Here is a 24235-nt window from a genome sequence, read left to right as displayed (position 1 = left end):
TGCTCAGGAAGTTTGTTCCACAGGTGAGGAGCATGGGAACTGAAAGCTGCTTCACCTTGTTTTCTTCTGACTCTGGGAACACTGAACAAACCTCTTCCTCAGGACCCCAGAGGTCTGGATGCTTCATATTCTACATGTGAATCACAGATGTATTTAGGACCAACATCATAAGAGGAAATTCCTTCTTTATATCTACATGTATTTACAATAGGGCAATTAATGTAAACTTTGTTCATTGAGGAATATGAGTAAATGAATATAAGTATTATTGCGGGTAGATTGAATATAATTTATTAACAATGGTTTAAAAATAGCAAATTGAGTTATAGATAGATAGATAGATCGATAGATATTTCCTGCTTTTATATTTTCCAACTCTTGTATTATACATTTAATAGTAAGGCCAAACAGCTTTCACCAACTTAATTATAATACTGTTAAAAAAATAAGACAGAAGCCCTATTCCACGATAGTAATTTCCACACCTATATACTCTCCATCTGCCAGAATAAAGTTCAACCTTTTAGAAAACAAGTAATATTTTTATATGAACATAAGTATGAATAATTGTTATTTCATTCTTTGGAAATCCACATTATTTTTAATTACCATGTAGAAAAAGTGGCTTGAACCAAAGACAGACATGTGAACAGATGTAAAATGTGGAGTTATTTAATTTCATGAATGCCAACATTGTTATAAAACGTATTTGCTAGAGACCACTTTAATTCAGAGACTCCGGTGTCCGATCGCAGACGAAATGGAAAGAATGTCACAACTCGAGATCCTAATCTTTCTCAAAACACAGATGTACAAAGAGTACAGCAAAATCCAAAACGTTCACAGATCTGTAGATACAGTGCAAAAAAGAAATCATTGAATCCAGTAAATAGCCGAGTTTGCTTTTACTGGCAGTCGAGTAAATCAAGAAGCATCAAGCATATGAATTTGTGTTCATATCCAACAAAGTCCATCCAACAGTCCTTGAGAATACGCCTCAACATTAGGCCAGCTTATAACAATAGCTTATTTGCTGAGATATTATTGCTTCTGCTGGTGAGTACAAGCATTAGCCATAAGCCCTGTGTCAAATGTGACCATCTTATACTGCACATAGTAGAAAGAGTAGCAATGCATATGACAGACAAGTGTATATTGCAAAACAAACCATATTCAGTTTATATAATAAAGAAATACTGTCTTCTTTTTTTTAATACATTGGACACAATCTGACAAATGTATTGTTTCTATAAATGGCAACAACAATAACAGTATCAGTGTGTCTTTGCACAGCTCTCTTAATACCCACATTTATTTAGTGATAATCGGTGCAGCTGCATTACGACGAGAAGAAAAATTGCATTGGACAATAACGGTCAAAAAACAAAACAGAACCGAAAGAGAAACATACTGGTGCAAACTGTTAAGCAAAAATATGAAAGTTCAAGTAGGGCCTGGGTTAGCATTAGCTTCATTCTCAATAATGCTGGACTGAAATTAGGTTTCACCTTTATGACTTCACCTCTACAATTAGAAAATCAAACAGTAAAAAGTGCTTTGGCAATAGTTCAAGTCTTTCATTTTCACCACACGTACAGGAGAGAGGAAAACAGTGGCCGTGTTAAACTACACTGTGTTTAGGTTTTATTTTTATGCATTCATAATGATGACAGGCCCCTTTTAACATCTAACATTTGTGTGTAACGTTTCACCAGGCACTAAAACAGTACAGACTAACGTTTTTCTATTATTGCTCTGAGCAGCTGACGTGCTTCACAATCAGTCAGCTGAAAGTTGGATTTCCCATCTCGCTTACAATTTTATAGTCGTCGCTTAAAAGAAAAAGCTGTCTAATGTGTCATACATTGTCTCTTCATGCATTTTTACACTGCTTGTGCATATCTATAAGAATATGTAAGCTCTCAATGCTATATAGTGAAAATTTTATCTTGTAGGTAACAACACTCAAGACTGGAAAAAAAAAAAAACTTAAACTTAAACTTAATTAGCTTCAAAAGTATCAATTTGTACTTTTATTGGAAACGACCTTGAAATTATTTGTACCTATTTCAAAATTCTGGTCCATGAGAGATTTCACAGTAGTTTATGTGTTCAAAGTTACTAATTGTGTAATGAACACAACTAACAATATGAAACACTTGAATGACTATTTTTAGTCAAATGCGTTAATCAAATGTAAATCATTGCTGTGCAGTGAAAGGTCTGTATATAAAATATATATATTATTTGGTTTACATAGAATTTCTGCTCGGTTCATACCTGTCAAGATAATAAACACAGAAACTAGTTAAGAGACAGCGACCAGGATTATAATGACTTTGCCAGGTGGCTGCTAGTAAAACTGAAAAACCCAAGAAAAGTGAGAAGTCTTTAAAAATATGCTGGTGCCAAATTGTAGTGATTGATAAGGCAGATAAAATCCCTGTTAAAATGGCCCATCATACAAAACTGGACTGTATCTTCCGAAGTTTTAAGTTGACAAAGAACAAGTACTACTCACTTGGCGACAGACTAAAACTGAACTAAAAATACAGATTGTTTTCTGTTGCTCGACTGACCACAAACTCTAAAAAAAACCAAAAGAAAACAACAACATTCTGTGACCCTAAATACCCAAGATGTAGCGTCGGTATTGTGCCTCTGCGAGTGCATGGCCATCTCTTCTCGGGTCAGCATGAAAGGAAACATACAGAGCCCGACGGGGCACATATTCATCATCAAGTCTTTACAGAACGTTCTGTGACAGCGATAACAAAAGCTCTCCGGGGACCCCGGAGAGCTTTCTTCTGTTGTGCGCTGGGTTTGCCCTCCCCTCCCCGAACCACCGGTACGTCTATTTGTGGGAGCCTCAACTGGCACAAGGAAGCAATATAAGAAGTCGCCCCCCGCTGATTTGCCGAGTCCTCCAGCCACCAGGGGAGAGCGAGAAGTGAGAAGCAGATGTTAATCAGCATGTGGGAGCAACAGGAATGCCCAGGCATCATGGAAGACTGCATTGAATCTAGTCTTTGAGTAAAGCTGAGTCCTAGTCTAAGAGATCCTGCGAGGAGACACAATAGAGCTGAGTTAATGGATCAGCATACGTTCCAACAGAAATATGGTCTTTCACACGCTCATACCTGATCCGAGTCTTCGTTGTACTGTGCTTTTCCTGTCTCCATGTAGTTGGGATCAATATCGTCTACTCCTTCTATTTTGTTCGCCTCAACGTGCTCCCTCATAACGGAGTATCGGTGCACGAGGAACCTGGCAACATCAAAAAGACAAAATCACTGAGAATCAGACCAGGAATGTACACTGCATTTCATATTGTGGGAGGTTTAAAAAAAAAAAAATTAATAAAAAATAACCCTGAAAAAACTCACCGTCCTCCGCAGACATACTTCTTAACCAGCCAAACACCAGCAACTGCGCTCATCAGGAGCATCGCTATGACAACCAGCACAATGATGACAGCGTTCGGTGAACTGCTTTCAATCTGAAAGGCAAACGGATGAACACGTGAAGAAATACACTTTCTATTCACACATCCCGGCCTCTGTGTGTGTGTGTGTGTGTGTGTGTGTGTGTGTGTGTGTGTGTGTGTGTGTGTGTGTGTGTGTGTGTGTGTGAGTGTGTGAGAGATCTAGTCACAGCTAAATGCAATACTTTGCAATCTTTCAACAGATTTGAAAGAAATACATTGACCTGCAGCTCTACAGTTTGTTGGAGGAGCTGCTCCTGACATTGAAGACAAGACTGTGTCTGATTATGTTGGATCGTTAATAGACCGAGGTTTATTGTACATGTGTTCAAGGAATAAACAGGACTGACCAGAGAATTGGGATAGAGAGCGCTGCTGGTGCACAACCTCCCCAAGTCGGTCTCCTTCCTTTCTGGCTGAAACCCTCCCTCACATTGGTCTCCTGGGATCTTCCGGTAGCTTTAAAATGTGAAAGTAATGCAAAGAAACAAAAGAGCAAAAATCATCACATAGTGACACAATAAAAACAACAGAGCTGAGCTCGAGTTACAGGCAGACCAAGAATAATTGTTAAGTAGATAGTTGTATGCAGGACGCGTCAACAGCATCGGTAAAATGCATGGTTCAATGTATAATCTCAAGTTCATGATAAGCACAGACTTTATGACGCATGAGGCTTTCAGTATTTATTTGGTTGAAAAATAAATTCTTAGCAAAAAGTGTCACACATCCTCACCCACTGGTCTGGAGCTGCTCGGCGGTCCCATTCAAGCAGAACTCCAGAGGACGGTCCTTCATCTCCTCCTGCCTCACGCATTCTGAGCTGTTCTCCAGGCGATGATACCCAAAGTCACTATAAGACAAAGGCAAATGCACAGATTAGGACAATGTGATATTTTACAAATTGGAAAAAAACCCAAAACAAACCCCGACAACAAATGAGACTCTCTCCTTTTTCTTCCAATCCAAAATTTATTTAGTTATCTAAACAGATCCATCATATATTAAAAATCATATTAAAACCAATAAATAATATATCAACACAATCTACGTGGAGACAAACATCAGCGTCAATGTCTCCACAATCACCATGATAAAAAAAAAAACCATGACAGCTAAACTGAGGGTACGTTCAATCATGTTTCGTTCATATCTGTTCGGTGCTTGAGTTGTATCTAGCTACCAAACACACCCGTTGTCCAGGATTTGATTATCATGTCTGTATTCTATAATACCAAATATCTATCACACTCACAAAGAAGAGATGAGGATTAGGCGAGCAACACACATCCAATTGTTGGAAGAGGAAAAATCTTGTGTGGAAATAAGCACAGCAGCTAATTTAGTAACACACTTCCTGTTATAAAAAAATTAAAAAAAAAGATCAGTCTTTAGTCAGGTGCCTGACTGGAAAACCTAAGAGAAGAGTGCTCCATGATGGAGCTGTGATAAATATCCCAACAGATCTGTTAGATTGGAAAAGTGTATGTAAACAGAGAGTACCCCAAAATGCAGAATGGTGACACAACTTTAAATATTAGAGTATGTCACACATATACATAGAAATATAAGAAAAATGAAACTTACCAGTGATAATCATGCACAGTGCACGGACAGGGTGACAGCTTCTTGGTGAGAGCGAAGTCCCTCCCATTCCAGCAGAAGGAATCTTTTCTCAGCCGTAAGAAGGTCTCTTTGAAGCCGAGGACGCAGCCGTCGTTCGAGCCGCTGGGGTCCGCCGAGTGAGCCAGCCACTGGACGTAGTCCCCCTCGGTGCCTGTGCATGCACACACGCGCTGCGCTGAGTACAAGCGAAGGCATCGACCGAGCGACGGCCACCTTATCCAACACACTCACAGTCTCTGGTGAGGAGCTTCTTGAAGTCGATGGTGATCACCACCCATTTGCTGAAGTCATTCCGGTACCCCCACAGGCTGACGTTCATGGAGCGAGAGCCCGGCTCGCTGTCCATGCCGCTGAAGTGAAGCGGGTCACTGGTGAAGTTATACGTGTGCCAGCACTGCCCTTCGTCTGTGGAAAACCTGACGGTGCAGTGGATGGCAAGAGAAGAAACAAGTTGTAGAGCCATTACATGAAATATTTCACCATACAAATATGTGGCCAGAATAAAATCCTCAGTCATTCTGACTTAATCTGGTTGAGCGGTGAGTTGGTGTGCTCTACAGCCACCAGCAGGCCTCCAGAGTCCAAGATGGCGTAGTGATGGGGTCCCTTGAGGGCCAAGAGCCACGTGTAGCCCCCGTCATCGGACACGTACACATCAGGGGAGAGAGCCGACTCAGCATCACCGACACTCCCTGCAGAGGGCAAAAGAGATGTAGGAATCCGTGTGCTTTAAAAGAGTCTGTGTGTGTGTGTATATGCGTGTGTGTTACCATGGGCCAAAACAACTCCCACTGCATTGGGCTGCGAGAGAGGCAGCATGGGGACATTCATCTTCATGGTGGTGCTGTAGGAGGCGTGTATGTGAAGTCTGCACTGTAGAAACAGATTAAAAGAAGTAAGTCACCCCTTCAAAATCATACCAACAATGATCTTTTCATTCCCATGGGAGGTCAGAGTAAATTTATTCAAAATATCAATCTCTGCTCTTTATTGAAACTGAACATCTGCATATTTGTGCGTCTCACTTTGTTGGGCCTGTTGGTGGAGCTGTCGCTGTTACAGTGGCTGTTCTGTGGTCTGCGCAGCGTCTGCCACTTGGCTCCTTGGTCATAGGTGATCACCGTCTCCACTGCACCGTCTGCAACGTCACAATGCAGGCTCAATCACGGGCATCACTTTATCACTGGATCATTTTCACAAGAAGCCGGCGATGCACTTTAGAATACAGGCTAATATGAAACAATGTGGTAAAAGTGGGGACCCATCAGATTTTTCTTGAACAATTAATTCAAAGTAACACTGCCACAGTGTAATGAACACACGATGAGCCCGGAAAGAGGAACGAAAAACTCCCGACTTTCACATTCATTACATTATCACAACATGTCTGGGGTTTAAACAAAGAAGTGACACCAAAAATAATCCAAAGTTTTTCCATCTGAGGTCAGCGAAGCATGTAAATCGTTCCAGTTTTTACAAGTCCTGCTGTGATTTCAGAGTGATTAAATGTTTTCTTATGGTGCAGTAAAGTTACAATCACAGCATAAAAAGAACAATGAGAATTTTATGTGTTTTCCATTCAAGAACTGACTCAAACACATCAGGAAAAGGAACCGATAAAAAAACAAAAACAAATGTCACTTGTGCTTCACCAAACTATTTGCAATTAAATGCTCATAATCATAAAATGTAACCAGAAAGTTAAGAAACTAGCTTGTAAACATGAGTTGTCCTTTTAAAATTGATGGCTTGTACTGAAAGCCACAATAATCCTTTGTTTTTTTAAATTCTTCAGCCAATTGGGTGACTTTCTGAACGATTTTAGTTTAGAATCTAAATCGATCTTTGTGCAAATGTTTCTCTTTAAATTGGCGAAAAGTGTTTCGACCCACCCTCTGTGAGAACGCTGGTCATGTAGATGCCCCTGAGTGAAGTAATGACTGTGAAGTCAGTGTCGCTTCCTGTGGTTGTGTAAAGATGGCGCTCCAGAGACTTGGAGAACACAGTTCCTCGGTCATCCGACACGTAGATGGTTCCTACTCCAGAATCTGCTCCACACAACACACACACACAGGTCCTGATTATATACCATTTGCACATAAGTGATTCCATTTCGATCAACGATCATGAGGAGCACCATTACATTTGTTCTGACCTCCGGGGTCGTCCACGTGCATGAAGATCATGTCCTGATTGGCTGACAGGATGGAGTAGAACTGCTCGTGGTTGACTATTGGAAGCTGAGCCATGTTCCACACCTCACCTCCGTCCACGGAGACGTGGATCATACGCTCGGTACCCTAACGCAAAAAAAACACACGTAAACACGTAAGTTGGAAGGTGATGTGCTGGACATTGGCTGCTCACTTTAAGAGGAACAAGGCATATAAAGTGTTCTACGTGGGGTTGTGCTCGCTTTATGAGTTACGGCACCCAAATTTCACCCCCAAAAAACCCTTTAAATCCTGTTTCCGTTTGGTGATCGTAACAAAGGTTTTATATGCTCCAAGTCAGATTAAATAAGCATATACAAACTTTTTATTAGATGAGATTGACATCGACACCTTGTGTTTACATGTGTTTCCACTTAAGACTGCACATTTATGCCGGCGTCATAAGATCATTCCTCACAATTTTGGTGAGCAGGAACATTTTTCCTTCCCAGAATCAGAAAACAGATAACAAGTGTACAATAAATGTTACTCTGTCTAGAAGTGAGCAGACCACTAGAAACTAGAAATGAACACGGCTCACTATTGGGAGTCCAAAAAGCCTAAAAAGCAGGCATCCAGACACACACACACAAATACCTTGCCAGTCATGATAGAAGCAAAAACAAATTTCCCTCCCAGTACGAAGGAGTAAACTCTGGTTGCAATGGTCTGGAAACCTTTCCCGTAGTCAACCGTCTTCCTTAACTCCAGCATTCCTTTCTCACCTGACAGGAGAACAATGAGGGATTTTAATTGTATAATCAAACACTAGAGATTTGGCAACACACTGGTGATCGAGTTATATTTACTTACTGCATGAGCCATTGTTGTTTGTCGTAAAGTAGATGCTGTTCTTTGAACCCCTGCATGTGAAGAAAAAGAAACCATGTGGTGAGTGATCACAGGGAGGGGGACAATCTAATCATACTTGCACTTATTAACATCTGAAAGTTTTCAGAGCTCAGCTGTAAATCCACTCTTGGAATTTGTAGAAATCACAGATTACCGTAATGTTTTTTTTTTTTTTTTTTTCAAAGTGCTGTGTGAGCACTCCTGGGCTGCTCTCCAAGTGCTCTCTGGTTTTCATCGCTGCCAAAGGGGACAAAGGTTTTTTTTTTTTTTTTTTTTTTTACACACTGCACAGATTCTGCTGGTTCAAAGACTGCTGGCCTGAATAAGAATGCCACCAGTGACTCATGATTCGCTCCGACAGCATGCCTCGGCTCCTTTTGCTCCGCAGTCAATTTAGATTGAGGCCCGAATGGCAGCTGTGGTCACGCAGCGCTATCGCAATCTTCCCACAATGCAGTGCTGACAACCGCAGGCTGACACCGCAGCCTCGTGTGACCTCTGGTGTTCGGATGGAAACAGAGTCGCGAAAAGCGATCGGAGGTGCGGTGGGAAAGACAGCTGAAAAAACAACAGGCCGAGACGCACGCACGCACTTCTCTTTTACCGAGATGCACATGTAGACCGTGAACAAACAGGGATGTCTCACACCCCGTGACTGACAGCGAGTTCATTTCCCACTTAAGTCTTTACATGCGAATGTCAAATAAATCAATAAAGAAGAAACCTTCTGCCTGTTTTTTTTTCCTTTTCACTTCTCTATGTTTAATTAAAATTATATTAATGCATTAAAAACACCAAACGGCTTCATTCAAGCTGCTACAGGTCTTTGTTTCATTTGTCAGTGACACTGTTAATAATCATTTATTGAAGAGTTCTTATTTCAGAAACACGGAGTAAAAATCCTGGTTGGAAAAAAAACAAATGTGCTCAATTTAAACAAAAATACTAAATATGTGGTCCAGCTTACCTTCACACACTAGTATTGTTCTTTCAGTTCATAATGTTTGTTTGTTGATGTAATCTGTTGTATATTTAATACTAATGTAGAACTCATCATTATTGTATGTATCGTGTGTATTGTGTGTATTATAATAAATATATAAGTATCAAACACATGATGTGTTTGTGGAGATGGGGGGGTCCTCACCATCTGACCAGACAGACGCTGTCATGGATTTTCCTCCAGGTGGCGCCAAAGTCTTCAGACAGCCACAGGTCCAACTGAATAGAAAAAAAAACCCCTCAAATGATATTTTATTGATTTCTCAGTATTAAAAGACGCCCAAGCACTAATGTTGTTGGCTCAGTGCAGGACGCACGGTGCACTGCGGTTAACTTTGTTAAAACTGGAAAATGACTGAGGCAGTAAATGCAGCTACCGAGATACTGAGCGTCAGGAGCGTGTTGCAGTCGGCCGGGTTGTACAGCATCTGAATGAGCGGCTCAAACGGCAGGTCAGTCGAAACAAAGTTCCGGCCAAAGTCAAGAGAGCGGAACAGACGAAAGCCTCCGATCTCGGACACGTCGCCAGTGAGGATCACCTGAAGACAAACACAGATCAAATGAGTTTTTACGGCCCTTCCAGTATGAGTCTGGGGCGGCTTTTCTGTGTTGAGTACCTGTGTGTCTGTGCAAATTCTCTCCAGGTACTGTGGTTTCAAAATCATGTGTTTTTAGATTCATTCGTGAGCTGAAATTCCATGTAGGTGTGTGTGTTGTGTGAAGGCAAAACATCTGAATCTGTTTCCCATATTTTTTGTCAATGTAAGCCAATGTTATATATTGCATTTTCAAAATGTCAAAATCTATGACAGATAACTTTTTTTTTAATTTTTCTGGAAATCCCATCATATTGACAATATGAAAGTTCTATATTGCACAGTGTTTTTTGGCCACGCCTGCTATAATGTGCACCAAATGTTCAAATCGTAGTGAGGCACACTAAAATGAGATCGCCTATTGTTAAAACACAAATAATCCTAACGTTATCTCAAATTTGTTACTACTTCATTGAGCTGATTCTAATAGGTACTTATACCAAGTATAAGTACAGAGTATATATAAGTATTTTCTTTTTTACACCAGTGACATATGAACTGAAAAGTTCACATATCTGAAATATTAGAATTGCTTCAGAGGAAGTTTATGTGTCTTTAATTTAAAACATAATAAAAAAAAAATGTTTTTTTAAGATCTTTGGTACAGAGTTGATCTTTTTAAGAGGTTTCATTCTAGTGGGAAATAATTATGAAATCCTTTCAAAAAAATCCGACAGGTGAGTCAATGGAGTCCCTTAATGCTGCCCCACCTAGAAACAAAGTGGAAAATATAATCTTTGTTTGACTTCCAGCAGAGTTCCCCAATATTAAAATAACACAAAACTAAAGTATATCCTGCATTCTTTACGAATCAAATCATATTGAACTTGAGTGTTTATTCTAAACGGCTCACCTTCCCCGAGTGATCTGGACTGACGGCGATACCAAACTCCGTTTGGATGAAGGTGTGGTTGATCAGACGAGTCACGTCTTCGAACGTCTTCCCGTAGTCTTCACTGACACACAGACATGGTTGACGTTAGACCACCAGAAGAGCGGAAGTGAGAGAACACTCCCCCCATTCAGTTGTGCTCGGTGCCCCTGCCGGAGCAGGGCAGCTCTCACCTCCTGTAGAGATTCGACTGGCCAAACCGCATCATGAACAGCGGCACCTGAAACGTCGTCAACACCAGCAGCACCTGTGAGGAGACGGAGTTGGGTTAGTTACGCAACCCACCAGAACATGGCATCCATGTTGCTTTCCATTAAAAAAAAACTAACAAAAAACTCACCCCTGTTCCATCTCCCACCCAGGCCAGCGACAGTGAACCCATGGTCCGCACTTTGAACGAGAACTGAAACGGGAGAAAGTAAAAAAAAGAAGAAGGTGAAAACAAGTTCATGTTTTAGGAAATCCCACAAGAATGTTCCTGATAATGTAACTCAAATACAACCCTTGGAAGCAGAGACGCTATTATTTTGAGTCCAGACTGAAACACATGAGAGATTCCATGTGCTTTTGTGTCACTTGGTGGAGACGGAACAGGTCAGCCGATGGCAGAGGACGGATTGCCCATACCTTCCAAAGTAACTCGACCATTTGGATGCACGCGGCATTGTGTGTGACCTACATTCCTTCCTAAAATGACAAAGTTGAGCCCCGAGAACAAGATAACTGCTGATGATGACACGCTCACGACATGTGGCCCGTGTTTATTTAAGAGAAAAGCAGTTCCCCCCACTCCATTCATTTAATTAAACGACACACCCTTCAGGCTAACTGGGAACTTTATGTAAAAACACAAATGAAAGAAAAAGAGTGTGACATAACACCAGAGGGAAAGAGAGGAAAGAGTTAAAGCCAGAACCTTTATTTCACAAGGAGTGAAAACAACATCCCCCCCCTTTCATCCGGACTGATGTTTTCAAGTGTTTTTTGACCAACGTATTGAGCCACAACCCACATCATTTGCAATCTGAGTAATGGTTTTTCTCCCCGTGCCTCTTTTTGCCGGTGGGGCCGAGACGTTTACAAGGTGAGGGCAGCCCGCGAGCGTCTGCACACGGCTTTATGAAGCCACAAGAGGTGGCCAGGTCTGCCATCTGCCTGCTGGAAACTCCTTGTAAACAAGTCCAGTGGAAACTGGGCCTGCCTCCGGCCGTCCAAATATGTGAACACGACTTTCCGTCTCCCCTGCATTAATCATTTCTTCATCTTCACGCTGTCGCCATCTGGTCTTGCTCATTGTGACCCTTCGGTTCTTCACCACCAGTCGATCTCCTGTCCTCACAGACAACGGTCCAACCTCTGGGATGCCAACACAACGGGCCAAAGTAATCTATGCTATTTATCATCTCTCGACCTCTCCTGATTACAAAAAAGAAAAAAGAAGAAATCTGGCTTGTGCACAGAGGAAAATATTAATATAACACATGCTGAACCGTGACATACTGAATACTGATTCAAAATATATTTATCACAAAGTTCCTCGGAAGGTAAAATCAAATGAAACGGAGAGCTTAGAATCAGTTTGCATCAACACAGGGAGGAGATCGTCTCAATAGGCGTAGATAAGTCGAAATGTCTTTACAGACCAGCAGTAATCGTTCTTTTTGTGGCAACCATAGGTACTTTAACATCTTTCTAAAAGTGTATGTCGTTAGTTGCAATCCGTTACCCTCACCACTCGACGCCAATAAGCTTACAAATTAGTTCTTTAAATAAAGTAGCTGTTTCTGTTGAATGCTAATGTGATAAAAGTCACATTTTCCTTTCAGTTTCAAAACAGGTTTGTAAATCGTCAATTAGAAGCACAATGATGTAAAGATGAAAACTCCCACCTTATATTGAGAAAGTCCCACGATTCAACTCCACTTTGGGGTCTTTTTGTGTGGAGTTTACATGTTCCGTGTGCGTTTGTCTCAAAATAGTTTCTTTTGATCCAGAACAGTCGATTAGACTCTGCATGAAGGTGTAAATCCTTCAGAGAAAATCCATTTATCTGAAGCTGAGCAATGACACAGAAAGGCTCCGTTAAAAACCAGTGGGAACAGGAGCTCCTGTTGCATACCTTCTGGTATGGCACAGGTCAGCAGGTTCCCTGCGTCTCGTCTGACGATCAGAGTCCTGTAAATGTGCGTGTTACTCATGCGTGTGTGTCAAACTCAAGCCATCGGCATGTTCTCCACATCTGCTCCTGTGAATTTAGGGTTCCACACCTCTCTGTGCTCCGCTTTAGACTCTCGGGCATTCAAGGTGCATTAGCACACGGTCCGCTTTTAATAATGAAGGAGCAGGGCGCACGGTGAAACGCCGCACGTGTAGCCGCGCACGCCAAGTGATGTACAGTCGGTGGGTTGGACCCGCAGTGGAGGGAGTCCTCCCACAGAGGTCAGACGCCAACACAATGAGCTCCTTATTCCTCTCTGCTCGGGGTTTTAACGCTGCGCTTCAGCCATGTTTACACACAGAAAAACTTCAGAGGAGGAGGTCAAACACTCAGGCTCTGATCTCACAGATGAAGCAGTGTGGACCAAACCTCGACTGCAGGGCAGAGCCTCTGGCGCTTAACAAGACTCCACTTGATTCCTATTGTATAAGAGCACCGCAAATAAACCGTATAATTAGTCTGCAAAGTGTTTGGGATAATAATAATAATAAAAAATAAAAAAAGAGACGTGATATACAAGTGTCCATTTTAGGTTCCAGAAATCAAGCTGCGTGAGAATCAAGAGGCTTCTGCCAACATTTATCATAAGTCTCGCAAAACATCGGAAGGACAACACTGTGGCAAAGAGAATTTTAAATTCCAGTTTGTGAAAACCAAAAATCAAGGTTGTTCATAGTAACTTTCATGAAAATTGGGTTTAATGTGAGCTTTTTCATCATATTTTGTATTTGCCCAACTGAGGTCAAACTCGTTCTATATGTGGTTATTGACATAAAATAGGACTAAAATATGCATTTATCAGCTGGCATTAGTGAGATTCATACAGCACGTTGGCCACATCAAGACAGGATGTGCAGAGTTGCAATATTAAAACAATTAATTTCTCTTGTTGTGGGAATGAAATTGTGTGTCAAATAAAAGGTGTTGAGATCAGAAAGTCAGGCTGTGGGGATGGGACTTGGTACCCCAATAAATATATATATAGAAACAATTAAAGCGGTGAAGAATAGTGTATTCACACAGTAGTTACAAAATGAGGATAGTAATTGTACACTACATGTAAATGTACTGCACCATTAAAGGAAAATACGACTATTTGTCCGTCAGATTGTGAAATTTACATCTGTTTACTACCATTTAAAGCCAGAAAAATGATTTAAAACGCAGAATTCAAATGTGTAGGGTTTTGCATGTTCTCCCTATGCTTCACTCCTTTGTTTTTTTTACAGCACCTTCTGACATTGCCAAAACATGACCGTAAAGGTACTTGTTGAGGCTAATCTAATCACTGTGACCTGACCGCGGTGTTCCCTGGCTTAAGCCCAAAGTCAGCTGGGATACACGACAGCGCCACATGACCCAGTCTGGATAAAAGATGGACTGATGATGACTCAGCATCAAACTAATTCTACATGTCTTAATATTTAGCAAGGGAAGTCTGTCACAGTGGATCAATTGCAAGAGGAACAATTACCGTCGATGTTGTCACTGCTTGTTAATGTACACTTAAGCTTTTACTTGCTCTAAAAATAAAGAGGAACTGCCAATGAGGTTACCTTGTGGGTTGTGGAAAGAAAACACTGGGCAGATGTATGTGTGGGACTTTTTCTTCCAATTAGCTCCAAGCAGAAAGGATCGTGGTGAATATAGACACAGCATTGCATATATTGTATTGAATTTCAAGTAAAAGTACTATTAGTTCAAAGAAATTCTCTTAAAAAATTACATGATGCTGCATTATCAATGGCAGCCAATTGATTTGGACAGAATGTGCAGAATAAATATAGGACAGTGCTGTGATGTAGTAGTTAGTTCTTTCTCCTCTCGGCATTATTGTCCAACAGCAACAGGTGATTTTGAATTTCACGTCACTGTGGATGTGAATGTGAGTGATTGTCCCTCTGTGTTTGTCCTGATACATGGTTTTCACCTGCCTTTACCCAAAGTGATCAAATCCATTCATTTGGATGGATAAATGGAAAATGTCTACATTTACAGCCCACAATAAGGCATATGAACATGACGCTATGGAAAACAAAAGTACACACAGCAGGAAATTGATCTGCTGAAAATAATAAACCTATTGCCTACAAAAATGCTAATTAAAGTTTGATTGTGAATTCAAATTGTGTTCATAGTCAGTGGCAACTGAGATTTCCAAAAGTAAATTACTGAGATTTAAATTGTAGCATGATTAAAGCAACATCTCTGGGAAAATCTCTTTGTGTTAAAATTGGCAGTTCAACTTCAAATGTGGACGAGAACATGAGAATAGTGATGGAAACGTTGATTGGTGCTTTATAAACAGATGAGTGAAACACGTGACACATGATTTATTGTACTTCGAGGCGATCACTATTTCTTTGTAAATCGGCTCATTGAGTACAGAGCAGAGCAGAGCAGAAAAGAAGAGAGATACGTGCCCGTCGTTATTTTCAGCCGTTAGATAATCTACAATGACGAACAGACGGAGAGAAAGAAAACCCAAACCAAAGAGGAAACACAAGAGTGTTTTTTTTTCTATTTCCCTGAACTTTAACAAATCGCGACAGATTGGCCGCATGTTGTTCCGTTTAGTCCCGACATCGGACTGAAATTCACGCATAAATTAGTCTGCGATACCACAAGTGTCTCTTTTATTTTTTACTAGTTTGCTGATCTCTCAGCATGCCTCCTCCTGTGTATCAACAAACCCATACTTTCCCTCCTCCCTTCCCACCCTCTCGCACCATGTGGTACATCCACTCTGCTGCAGTTTCTCGGTGCTCCAACAGCTGGCTGCGACCCAGCTACGCTTCACCCTGAAAACAGAACATGTTTTTTTTTTCCCCTTCACGTTGTTTTTGGCCAGAGGGGGACAGAGGAACGAGACAGGGTCTGAAGAGGGGAAAAGGGGGGAAAAAGGAAAAAGAAATACCGAGCTAGTTTGTAAACTTCACGGAGTCTCCGAAATGAATCCACGCAAACATGCAAAAGAGGGGGGAAAAATGAAGCAACGCCCGGGCTGGCTGACAAAACGCATCCTGTGTAGTCTGACAGGACTTAAAATAGCACAAACACACACACACACACACACAAATCAGCACTGCAAGGAGGTTCCACTTAGTCTGATATGCTAATTCACACGGTTGCAGGAGAAAATAAAGAGCCTGAACCCAAATGTTGTTTTTTCCTCCGCCTTGTCTGATCCTGCCCCGCAGGTCTGATAACAGAGGGCTCAGACATCAGTGAACTCCTCCAGCAATCAGATCAAGGTCAGCAGGAAAAAAACAAAAAAAAACGTGGGGAATGTTTGTGAGGGAGAAAAGGCCCAAGAGGACAAGGGAGGCGTCTGCTCTCTGAGGCCACGCCAAATCGCTTTCATAGACAAAGGCTGGCCAAGGTGTTTGAGCCACAGCGGTGATGTAATGTCCGTTTTACCCACCTCACACACACACACACACACACACACACACACACACACACACACACACACACACACACAGATACACACACACACAGATACACACACACACGTAAGAAAACTGTCCTGTGGAGCTGTGCAGCTTTGGACCAGGCTGTTGTTCTTGAACATTCCCGTGGAGATCAGGGTTGTTCTTGTTGTGCTTCCTATTACAACATGTTCCACACAGAAGGAACAGAAAGTGTTTGGTCTATTTAAGGGACGAATACTGGGAGTGTTTGAAGGTTTCACGGTGATGAATAAGTGGACAGTTAAAGGATTAAAAAAAAAAAAAAAAAAAAGCAGACACAAAGGGAATTTCAAACCACACCGGCCATCACTGTGCTGCTAATTTGTCCTGATCAACTGCCATGAAACACAGAAGAGAAACTCTCCATACTGCTACCAAAAACACAAGTCACATCAAAGCCGTGTGTTCGCGGTCTGGAAGCCCACTGTGGTTACATTCTGTGTTCATCATGCATCATTAGTGCCCCAACAGTCAGCAGGCAGTCTGGACCCGACCTGGACAAATGACCTACATTAATCCACATCAATGAAAAAGCAGCGAGAGCTGAGAAATGCAGACACTGGCAGAAAGTCTGTCCATGGTATTAGACAAGAAGATACGATTTTCTCCTCTACAACATTTACGTATAGCATGCTGTTGGTCATATTTTTTTCTGCCCTGGGCTAGTTTTTGCATTTTTGGATGGGGGAGTAAACACATAGTCCATCTTTCAATTCTGTCAACTGAGAAACACACTTTTGTAAGAGAAGCTGGCAGAACACAACGTTGACAGCAGCAGCGTTAACCCTTGAAACTTTATTGCTCGGGAAAAAGCATCGGCAAAAAAAAGCCATACTTTGAGGAAGAGTTTGTGGAAACGTGGTGCACGCTGAAGGCGGGGCAGCCAATGAACAGCCAGAGTTTTCCCACATTTCCCACAGAAAAGAGACAGACAATCCCTGACACTCACTTTGACGCCTACAAGGTCACAGATTACCTAAAAGCTTTTTGGACTGTGGGAAGAAAGCACCGTGGGAATACCCACGCACACACCAGGGAAAATATGTAAACTTCACATAGAATAGCCCCCAAAACCAGACCTGAGCTGGGGGATAGTCTGTTCACTGAGGCTCGAGTGTGAACCACGACACCACTATGACCCTGGTCCGGCTCTCAGAGAGTCAACTGGGCTGTACGTGACCCCAGAAATTAAACCATTAGGTGAACAGTTGCAGAGTATTTTTTGTCATCCAGTTGGTTCCAATACATTTCATAGCGATCAATAATAGTTCCTTGTCACTATATTAGAATGCTGCCAAATGTGTGTGTGTATATATATATATATGATAGATAGATAGATAGATAGATATTCACTTATATGATAACATCGTTTCTTATTGAACCGTTTAACCTGCATTTTTAAAGTCAATAACTTTATTCCTTTAATGAGAAAGTTCCTGTTTTACCCACATTTTCTTTGCAGAACGAGCTGCCATAATGTTATCTTTATCTATTGAGAAATGAATTTCACAAGTTCCACACAAGCAAATATCTAATTATTACCATCTAACCATGTAATTCAATGCTGTGAATAAAGTTTTGGGTTTGTTGTTTTAGATCACTCGTTCTTTTTTATTCGAACAGTTTTGTTTGTTTTGTTGTTTGTTTCTTTATAGCAGAACTTTCACTTTGAGTCCAATATCAGTAGTGTAACGGTAGTTGTACTCGAGTACAACGCTTCAGTCCCACCTCTGCATGTTTGAAGGTGGGTTTCTACTTTTTTTTGGGGGGGGGGGACGAGTTTTCCCTGATAACTAATTTAAGCCCCAATCGGATTAAACGGGAGGGAGAGTTTGCAGTGGAGTTAATCCCGCCGTCTGCGGCGCTGCGGTCACTCACAGTGTCGGTGCTGTTCAGCAGCGTTGACTCCACTCCAGAGAGGTCCGTGCACGTCTGTTCATTCAGTCCGGCGCTGCGCCTCCGCGGCTCAGTCCGCTCCGCAACGCGTCGCTCCCCATCACCACCCGCGGACCGCTCCTCCGCGCGGTGCTCGTGTCCACCCAGCGCGCACGCGAACAGCCCGAGAACCACGACGCAACTCGCGGGGATCATGGCTACATGGAGGCCGAGCAAACTTTAGGCTCGCAGAGAAACTCCACTGTCCCGCAAGGCCGCTCCACATGCCCTCCTCATCACAGAAAGCATCTTCCAACAACGGCCCATCAAGCGCGGCCGCTGATTGGTCGGGACCAGAATAACCCGCGCTCTGATTGGACGGAGGGAGACTTCTTCCGCTTGGTGCACAAGCTCCTCTCCCCCCCCCCCCCCCCCCCCGTCATCTGGTGTTAAATCGCCCCCTGGTGGAAAGAGCGCGCACTGCGTCACAAACGGCAGATAATGTGGGATTTATTCTGTGAATGGGTTCAGGGATTCCCAGAAACTCAACAAAACCAGAACAAACCCTCCGCAGGACCGACCTCATTTTCTTTATTTGCCTGGACGACATGGTTAGATAGAACACAAAAGAATGAGATTCTCAACTCCAAGAATAAGTAATACTGTCAATCAGATCTAAGGGATTTTTTTTTCTTTAAAACTTCATCGTGGACTCTGGGGGGGACCTGCGGTGTTGCAACTTTCTACATTCATTCAAAACCCAGAAATACAATATATAAAAACTCTAAACTGTCAGCTTTCTATTTTGTATTAAACATTTCTGCATGAGGCATAAGCACAAAGTACGGAATTGAAACGCTTACTGATGAGGTAATGCTGTAAAATCTTCCATGCATTATTCTTTAGAGATGTAGACTTAAAATTCCATCATAATTATGTTAGGATTAAAAACAAAAAGCAAAAGCAGAAATGCTTGAACTGAAACAATCTTGTGAAATTATCTATCCAAATGCTTACATGCAATTCCAATGAACTGTGTTCAATAAAAATGTACAAATAGGAAAAACCTCTTCAAGTCCTCCGTTTTGTTTTAAATAAATTAATTTGACATTTTCAGGAAATAACTACATTTACTTGAACACTACATGAAGTCATGGCTCATTAAATCACCACAGCTCAAAATGAAACACTGGAGAATTTAAAGTTTCTGGTCTGAGGTGATGTTGGACATCATTTCAATACCAGATGGCACTTTTTGAAACTAGAATATATATTGTGTTGTATTGTTGGAAGTGAACTTAATGTACCATTGCTTTAAAGTGTGAAACACTCAAAGAACATCACAAAAAAAAAAAGAATGAACTCGAATACTTTGTTAATACAACAGTTTTAATTGTATTACTGACTCGTAACAAAAAAAATACCCCCCCTCCCCCTCCCCCTCCCCTTCCCCAGCCCTACTTTTCCTTCTTGACACTCAGTTCTAAGTCCTGGTCAGACTGGTGTACAGAGATGTACAGACACGGGCGAGACAAGAAGTGAACTCGCACACTGCAAACAGAAACCTTCTATACAAACCAAAAGATCCTGAATGCAGCAAAGAAAATGTGCTGCTGGAAAGTTGGGAGTTGTGACATTCGGCCTAAAAGTACATCGTCTGCCCAGAACTCAAACCAAGACCAAGTCTCTTCTGCTCTAGATGTCCTTGATGACGTCCTCCAGCTCCTCTTTGGAAAACATGTGGAAGGTCTTCCCCGGCTCTACCGTCGCCAGCTGCACAAGAGACACCAAACGACAACGTCCGTGTGAAAACCAAGGCATTTAAACTCCGCGGAGCCACGTGAACCAAAAGCTTCTCTGATGCGGGATTGGATTTACTGATATGGTCTGAAAGGCAGCGTTTGCAACATCAAACCTTCAAAAAAAAGAAAGAATCTGCAGACAGATTAAGGTCAGTTAATGGGCGAGGGACAAACCTCGATGTTGGTGGCGTTGAGCTTCTCCTCCATCACCTGCTTCAGGATGGTGAGGGACGACTTGATGGCGTCTTTTAATGTCATGGACTGTCAAGGTACCGAAGGGACAGAGAGACAGACACAAGACAACTCTTTAATCTTGGTCGTTCATATGTATGTCAAATGGACTGTCAAATGCACGACTCACTTTTATGACTCGGCTAAATGAGTGAAATTGCAACACCACCACCAAAATAAAATCAGTCTTTGTAAGATTTCCAGAGACAAACCCACTAAAAACACATGTTGTGCATTAACAGAACTTTACAAGAACAGTAACAAATCTTTTTTGATACATTCATAATCATCTCTCTACGTCAATTTATTTGGTGTTCAATGTCGTCCGACATGCAGAATCCTTCAACTTCTTACAAAGCGACGCAGAATTTATTATAATAATTACTAATTGCAGCCACATGCTGATCAAATCGCTAAAACGTGCTTCAACATGGAACACCAGACACGGCATCTTTTTTTTGGAGTCCGTCCCCCCCTCGTCCTCTCTCACCATAGCCTCTTCAGTTCTGGACAAAGAAAAGCAAGTGTGCGTTTGTGTTTTCTAGTTTCTCAAACTGAAGATTTGGCCTAGAAAATTACTAGAGCGTTTATGGCATCAGAGCTGAATTAAGTTGAAGAGACTCCCCTCATCTGTCCTAACAGCTCTGAGAACAGCTGAGCCAGCTTTTTTCCCCCACCACCCCTGCTGGCTCGGGCTGCGTGTCACCTGGCATGCTGTCAGTTTGCGTGCTTTGGTTGTGCTTTAAAAAGATCCAAAGGAGATTGACACAAAACACAAAAACTCACAATTATAAACAGAGCTGTCATCATCAAAATCCTCGAATGTCAAAATAAAACACCTACTCTTTGTTTCTTTTTCAGATATTTGAATTTTAGTACATCTTGCAATTGACCTGACGCAACTTTTACACGTCGCTTAATTGGCTATTTTTGTCGTCTGGCATGAATCCCCCTATTATCACGTGCATTTCTTTAATCATGGCTTTTGAATGAATATCCTGTTAATGTATTTGAGTTCAAGTTGTCTCTAAAGAAAACTGCAGAGGTGTAACTGTTGGTCTTGACAGGATAACGCACAGCCTAGATTTTAAACTTCTGCTTAAAAGTGATAGACCTCATCTTTTTTTTTGTTTTTTGTTTTTTAAATCATATTTCGTGGCAACTCTTTCATTTTTTTTGTATGGTTACTGTACATGGTATCAAGTCACAGAGCAATATGTTGGGTTAGAAAAATGACGCCAAACTTGGGACTTTGGTATTCATTTGGTCAGTGTGGACACTGTGTTGTCCAGTTCAATTTACTATATTGTTCTGTGATTAATGTATTGTCTTACGCTGCTTGTGGCAGATCTCTCCTTAAAATAAGATAAATGGATTAACATGTGGAATTTAAAAAAAAAAGCTTCCAATGAAGAGCGAGTTCTATGTGATCTCTGAGCACTGATGTTTCTGGACGGTACCTTGTGGTAGACCTCTTGCAGAGAGCTCTGGGCTCCCTCTGACGCAGAGCCGATAGCGCGGGCGTCACACCGCACAAATGTTCCTGACGGGTCCATGTGGTAGCTGTGTCGGACAACAAAGTGTCAACGTGAACAAAACTACTAAGAAGATCTCCATTTTTTTTTTTTTTTTAAATGTCTACATACAGTTGTGGCCCTTTCTCGTCAACTCCCCCAAAAAGCAGTGCGACGCCAAAGGGTCGACTCTGAGTGAAGAAACGGGACAAAGAATGAGGCGATGATATCAGCAGTGGGCGTCTAAATCACAGAATACTGTGGAGTGACTCCACTGACCATGGCGCCAGGGTCCGCGTCCTCCTCCCCAAACTGCAGCGCCAAGTTAGACACAGCCTGAGTCACACTCTCCACCGTCATCGTCTCATTGTATGTGAACCAGTGGTTCTGAAATGTAAATTATATGGGTTTATGGGACAAGAAAACACCCACAAATTATATACGGTACATTCAGCTGCTCTCAGATTCCAAACCTGTGTCTCCACTCTCGCTTTGTCAATAAGGGTCTTGGCATCAGCTATCAAGCCACTCATGGCGCAACCTTTGAGACGAACAGAAAAAAAATCAACAGAATATATTATTTACACACAGCAGCCCAAAACAATAATCAACTGACAAATTGCAGCCTTTGGGTTGAAGGTCTATCCAAAAACAACATCTTGCATAAATGTCACAAAGACGTCAGCTTTCAGAAATATCAGTGGAAATAAAGGCGATTAAAATATTTGATTACTACATCATATTTCATGCCTCAGTAATTTGTATTAAACTGTCGTTTTAGACAAAAGTGGATTGCAGTTTTAGACTGATCGACTGTAATTTCAGATTTTAGTTTACACATGATTGAGTTATTCATCTCGCCTACGAGTGATCAGATATGTAATTACAAAAGCCAAAACGCAGTGTATAGTATGCTGCTCCAGTTTTGGCCTTTAAAAAGTGCTGGTTTCTCCTCGAGACACGATTTACACTCACCGATGTGACTGTCAATCTCCACAATTTTCTCAATGCTGTTGGGCTCCATCAGTGGAGAGGTGATCCTCTTCTCCACAGCCAGACACACACCCTCTGATGTCTGGATGCCAATAGCAGTGGAGCCCAACTAGAAAAGTACACCCAAAGAAAAGAAATCAGGGTATGTGCATATCAATATTAACATGCAATGTCTCACAGAAATCGGATTCAGGATTTAAAGAAGTGCTTACTTTAATTGCTTCAATAGCATATTCAACCTGGAACAACCTTCCTTCGGGAGAGAATGTGTTCACACCCCTGGAAAAACCGACGCAAAGAGGAAAATTAAAACATTTTTTTCAATCAAGCGGTCGCAATAATGCAGCAACATTTATTCTGAAATAGTTTTAACTCATATCCTCGCTTAGGAATCAATTTGAATAAAACAGCGAAAGTGAAAGCAAACTAGCATTTTACCTTTGACTTAGCAGAGAGCTAACCAGCATAACAACAAAGTTACAGTTTAATAAAAATACTAGCTTCGGATTTCTAGCCTCTATTTGAGTATCAGTGTGAGAACAGTAGATTTCGGCGCTGATAACGTCGAGGCAGTGAACTTTGTGTGGTTTGTTAAATCGCCGTAATAAAAAGCTCAATAAATGACAAAGCAGTTTGTACAGACCTGTCATACTCCGATCTGGTCAGAAACATATTTTATGTTTGGCGCAGTACCTGGGGGGAAAGATCGATTGTTGGTGTTAGCTCATTGCACAATCAAACAATTTAACACTGTTGCAAAGTTGAATAAATACGTTAAAAGTTTGTCGCGGCGGCTGATTAGCTAACTACAGTTAGCTGCGACAGCGAGTGAGCGTGCTAGCTAACAGTACAGCGAGATTCACGCTTAAAAAACTGCGCGTGAAACACTCGTACGTAGCGAACATCCACACGACGTTAACTAAGCAATGTCTTAAAGAGTTGATATGAATAAATTCGCGGTATTTCTCCGTATAACTACACTTGTAGGAGTCATATACCTTCCGCCAGAAACCTTGAATGAGTTCGCTTGTTTCAGGGGAAGCCGCCGGGGTGTCACATTCGAGTTCGCCGGCTGGCAACACATCCGTCAGCAAGGTTCCCCCTTCCGCACAGATATATTTATATCCGGGATTTTGTGAAAATGCGATTACTCAAATAAAAATATTTAAAAATACTGTATTCATTCCACATTGCGGTAACTTGACAAACGGGGAGTAGGTGCGTATTAGTACTGAAACCCAGAAATACACAGCACTACGTATACAAATTGTACAAATTGATTTATATAATAATTAGTAAGACGTCTTCATAAACATGGTGTATATATCTCTATGGCAATACTGTTGCGTACTAAATTTGTGTGTGTGTGTGGGGGGGGGGGGGGGTTGGGAGTGGGTTGAAAATGATAGTCAGATCACAATGAATAAGTAAATAGAAATTATAATACTAATACTTTGAAAAATA

The 24235-nt window shown here is 41.6% G+C and overlaps 2 protein-coding genes across 3 annotated transcripts; both read right to left on the bottom strand.

Moving 5' to 3' along the window:
- Positions 1–670: 670 nt before the first annotated feature.
- Positions 671–18515, bottom strand: sort1a (sortilin 1a). 2 transcript variants are annotated; one of them, XM_080494964.1, is made up of 20 exons: positions 18235–18515; positions 11006–11068; positions 10839–10912; positions 10627–10729; positions 9555–9716; positions 9323–9396; positions 8137–8186; positions 7921–8048; positions 7254–7410; positions 7003–7158; positions 6136–6248; positions 5881–5983; positions 5634–5802; positions 5342–5526; positions 5072–5261; positions 4221–4337; positions 3835–3943; positions 3387–3499; positions 3141–3267; positions 671–3061 (listed from the first exon to the last, which is right to left on the bottom strand). In XM_080494964.1, exons 1-20 carry the CDS (start codon positions 18445–18447, stop codon positions 3047–3049), a joined length of 2421 nt encoding a protein of 806 aa, XP_080351090.1. In that variant the 5' UTR covers positions 18448–18515; the 3' UTR covers positions 671–3046. The 2 variants fall into 2 exon arrangements, with proteins under 2 accessions (XP_080351090.1, XP_080351091.1); XM_080494965.1 differs by having other exon boundaries at positions 7266–7410.
- Positions 18516–19692: 1177 nt separating this feature from the next.
- psma5 (proteasome 20S subunit alpha 5) lies at positions 19693–23835 on the bottom strand. The gene is made up of 10 exons (XM_080494971.1): positions 23770–23835; positions 23415–23464; positions 22984–23050; positions 22754–22880; positions 22252–22319; positions 22058–22165; positions 21911–21969; positions 21725–21827; positions 20208–20294; positions 19693–20004 (listed from the first exon to the last, which is right to left on the bottom strand). The coding sequence occupies exons 2-10, from the start codon at positions 23441–23443 to the stop codon at positions 19927–19929; spliced, it is 726 nt and encodes a 241-aa protein (XP_080351097.1). The 5' UTR covers positions 23444–23464; positions 23770–23835; the 3' UTR covers positions 19693–19926.
- Positions 23836–24235: the final 400 nt, after the last annotated feature.

Source organism: Blennius ocellaris, assembly GCF_963422515.1.
Source record: "Blennius ocellaris genome assembly, chromosome: 4".
In the NCBI taxonomy this organism is placed as follows: domain Eukaryota; kingdom Metazoa; phylum Chordata; class Actinopteri; order Blenniiformes; family Blenniidae; genus Blennius; species Blennius ocellaris.
This window is presented reverse-complemented; position numbering and strand designations above follow the sequence as displayed.

Coding starts and splice junctions, on each gene's coding strand:
- sort1a (XM_080494964.1), bottom strand. CDS start 18,447: ATGATCCCCGCGAGTTGCGTCGTGGTTCTCGGGCTGTTCGCGTGCGCG. Junction 8,049..8,136: donor AAACAACAATGGCTCATGCA/GTAAGTAAATAT, acceptor TTCTCCTGTCAG/GTGAGAAAGGAATGCTGGAG. Junction 7,159..7,253: donor CCCCGGAGGTCAGAACAAAT/GTAATGGTGCTC, acceptor TGTGTGGAGCAG/ATTCTGGAGTAGGAACCATC.
- psma5 (XM_080494971.1), bottom strand. CDS start 23,443: ATGTTTCTGACCAGATCGGAGTATGACAG. Junction 21,970..22,057: donor ACGCGGACCCTGGCGCCATG/GTCAGTGGAGTC, acceptor TTCTTCACTCAG/AGTCGACCCTTTGGCGTCGC. Junction 20,295..21,724: donor TGCAAGAGGTCTACCACAAG/GTACCGTCCAGA, acceptor GTACCTTGACAG/TCCATGACATTAAAAGACGC.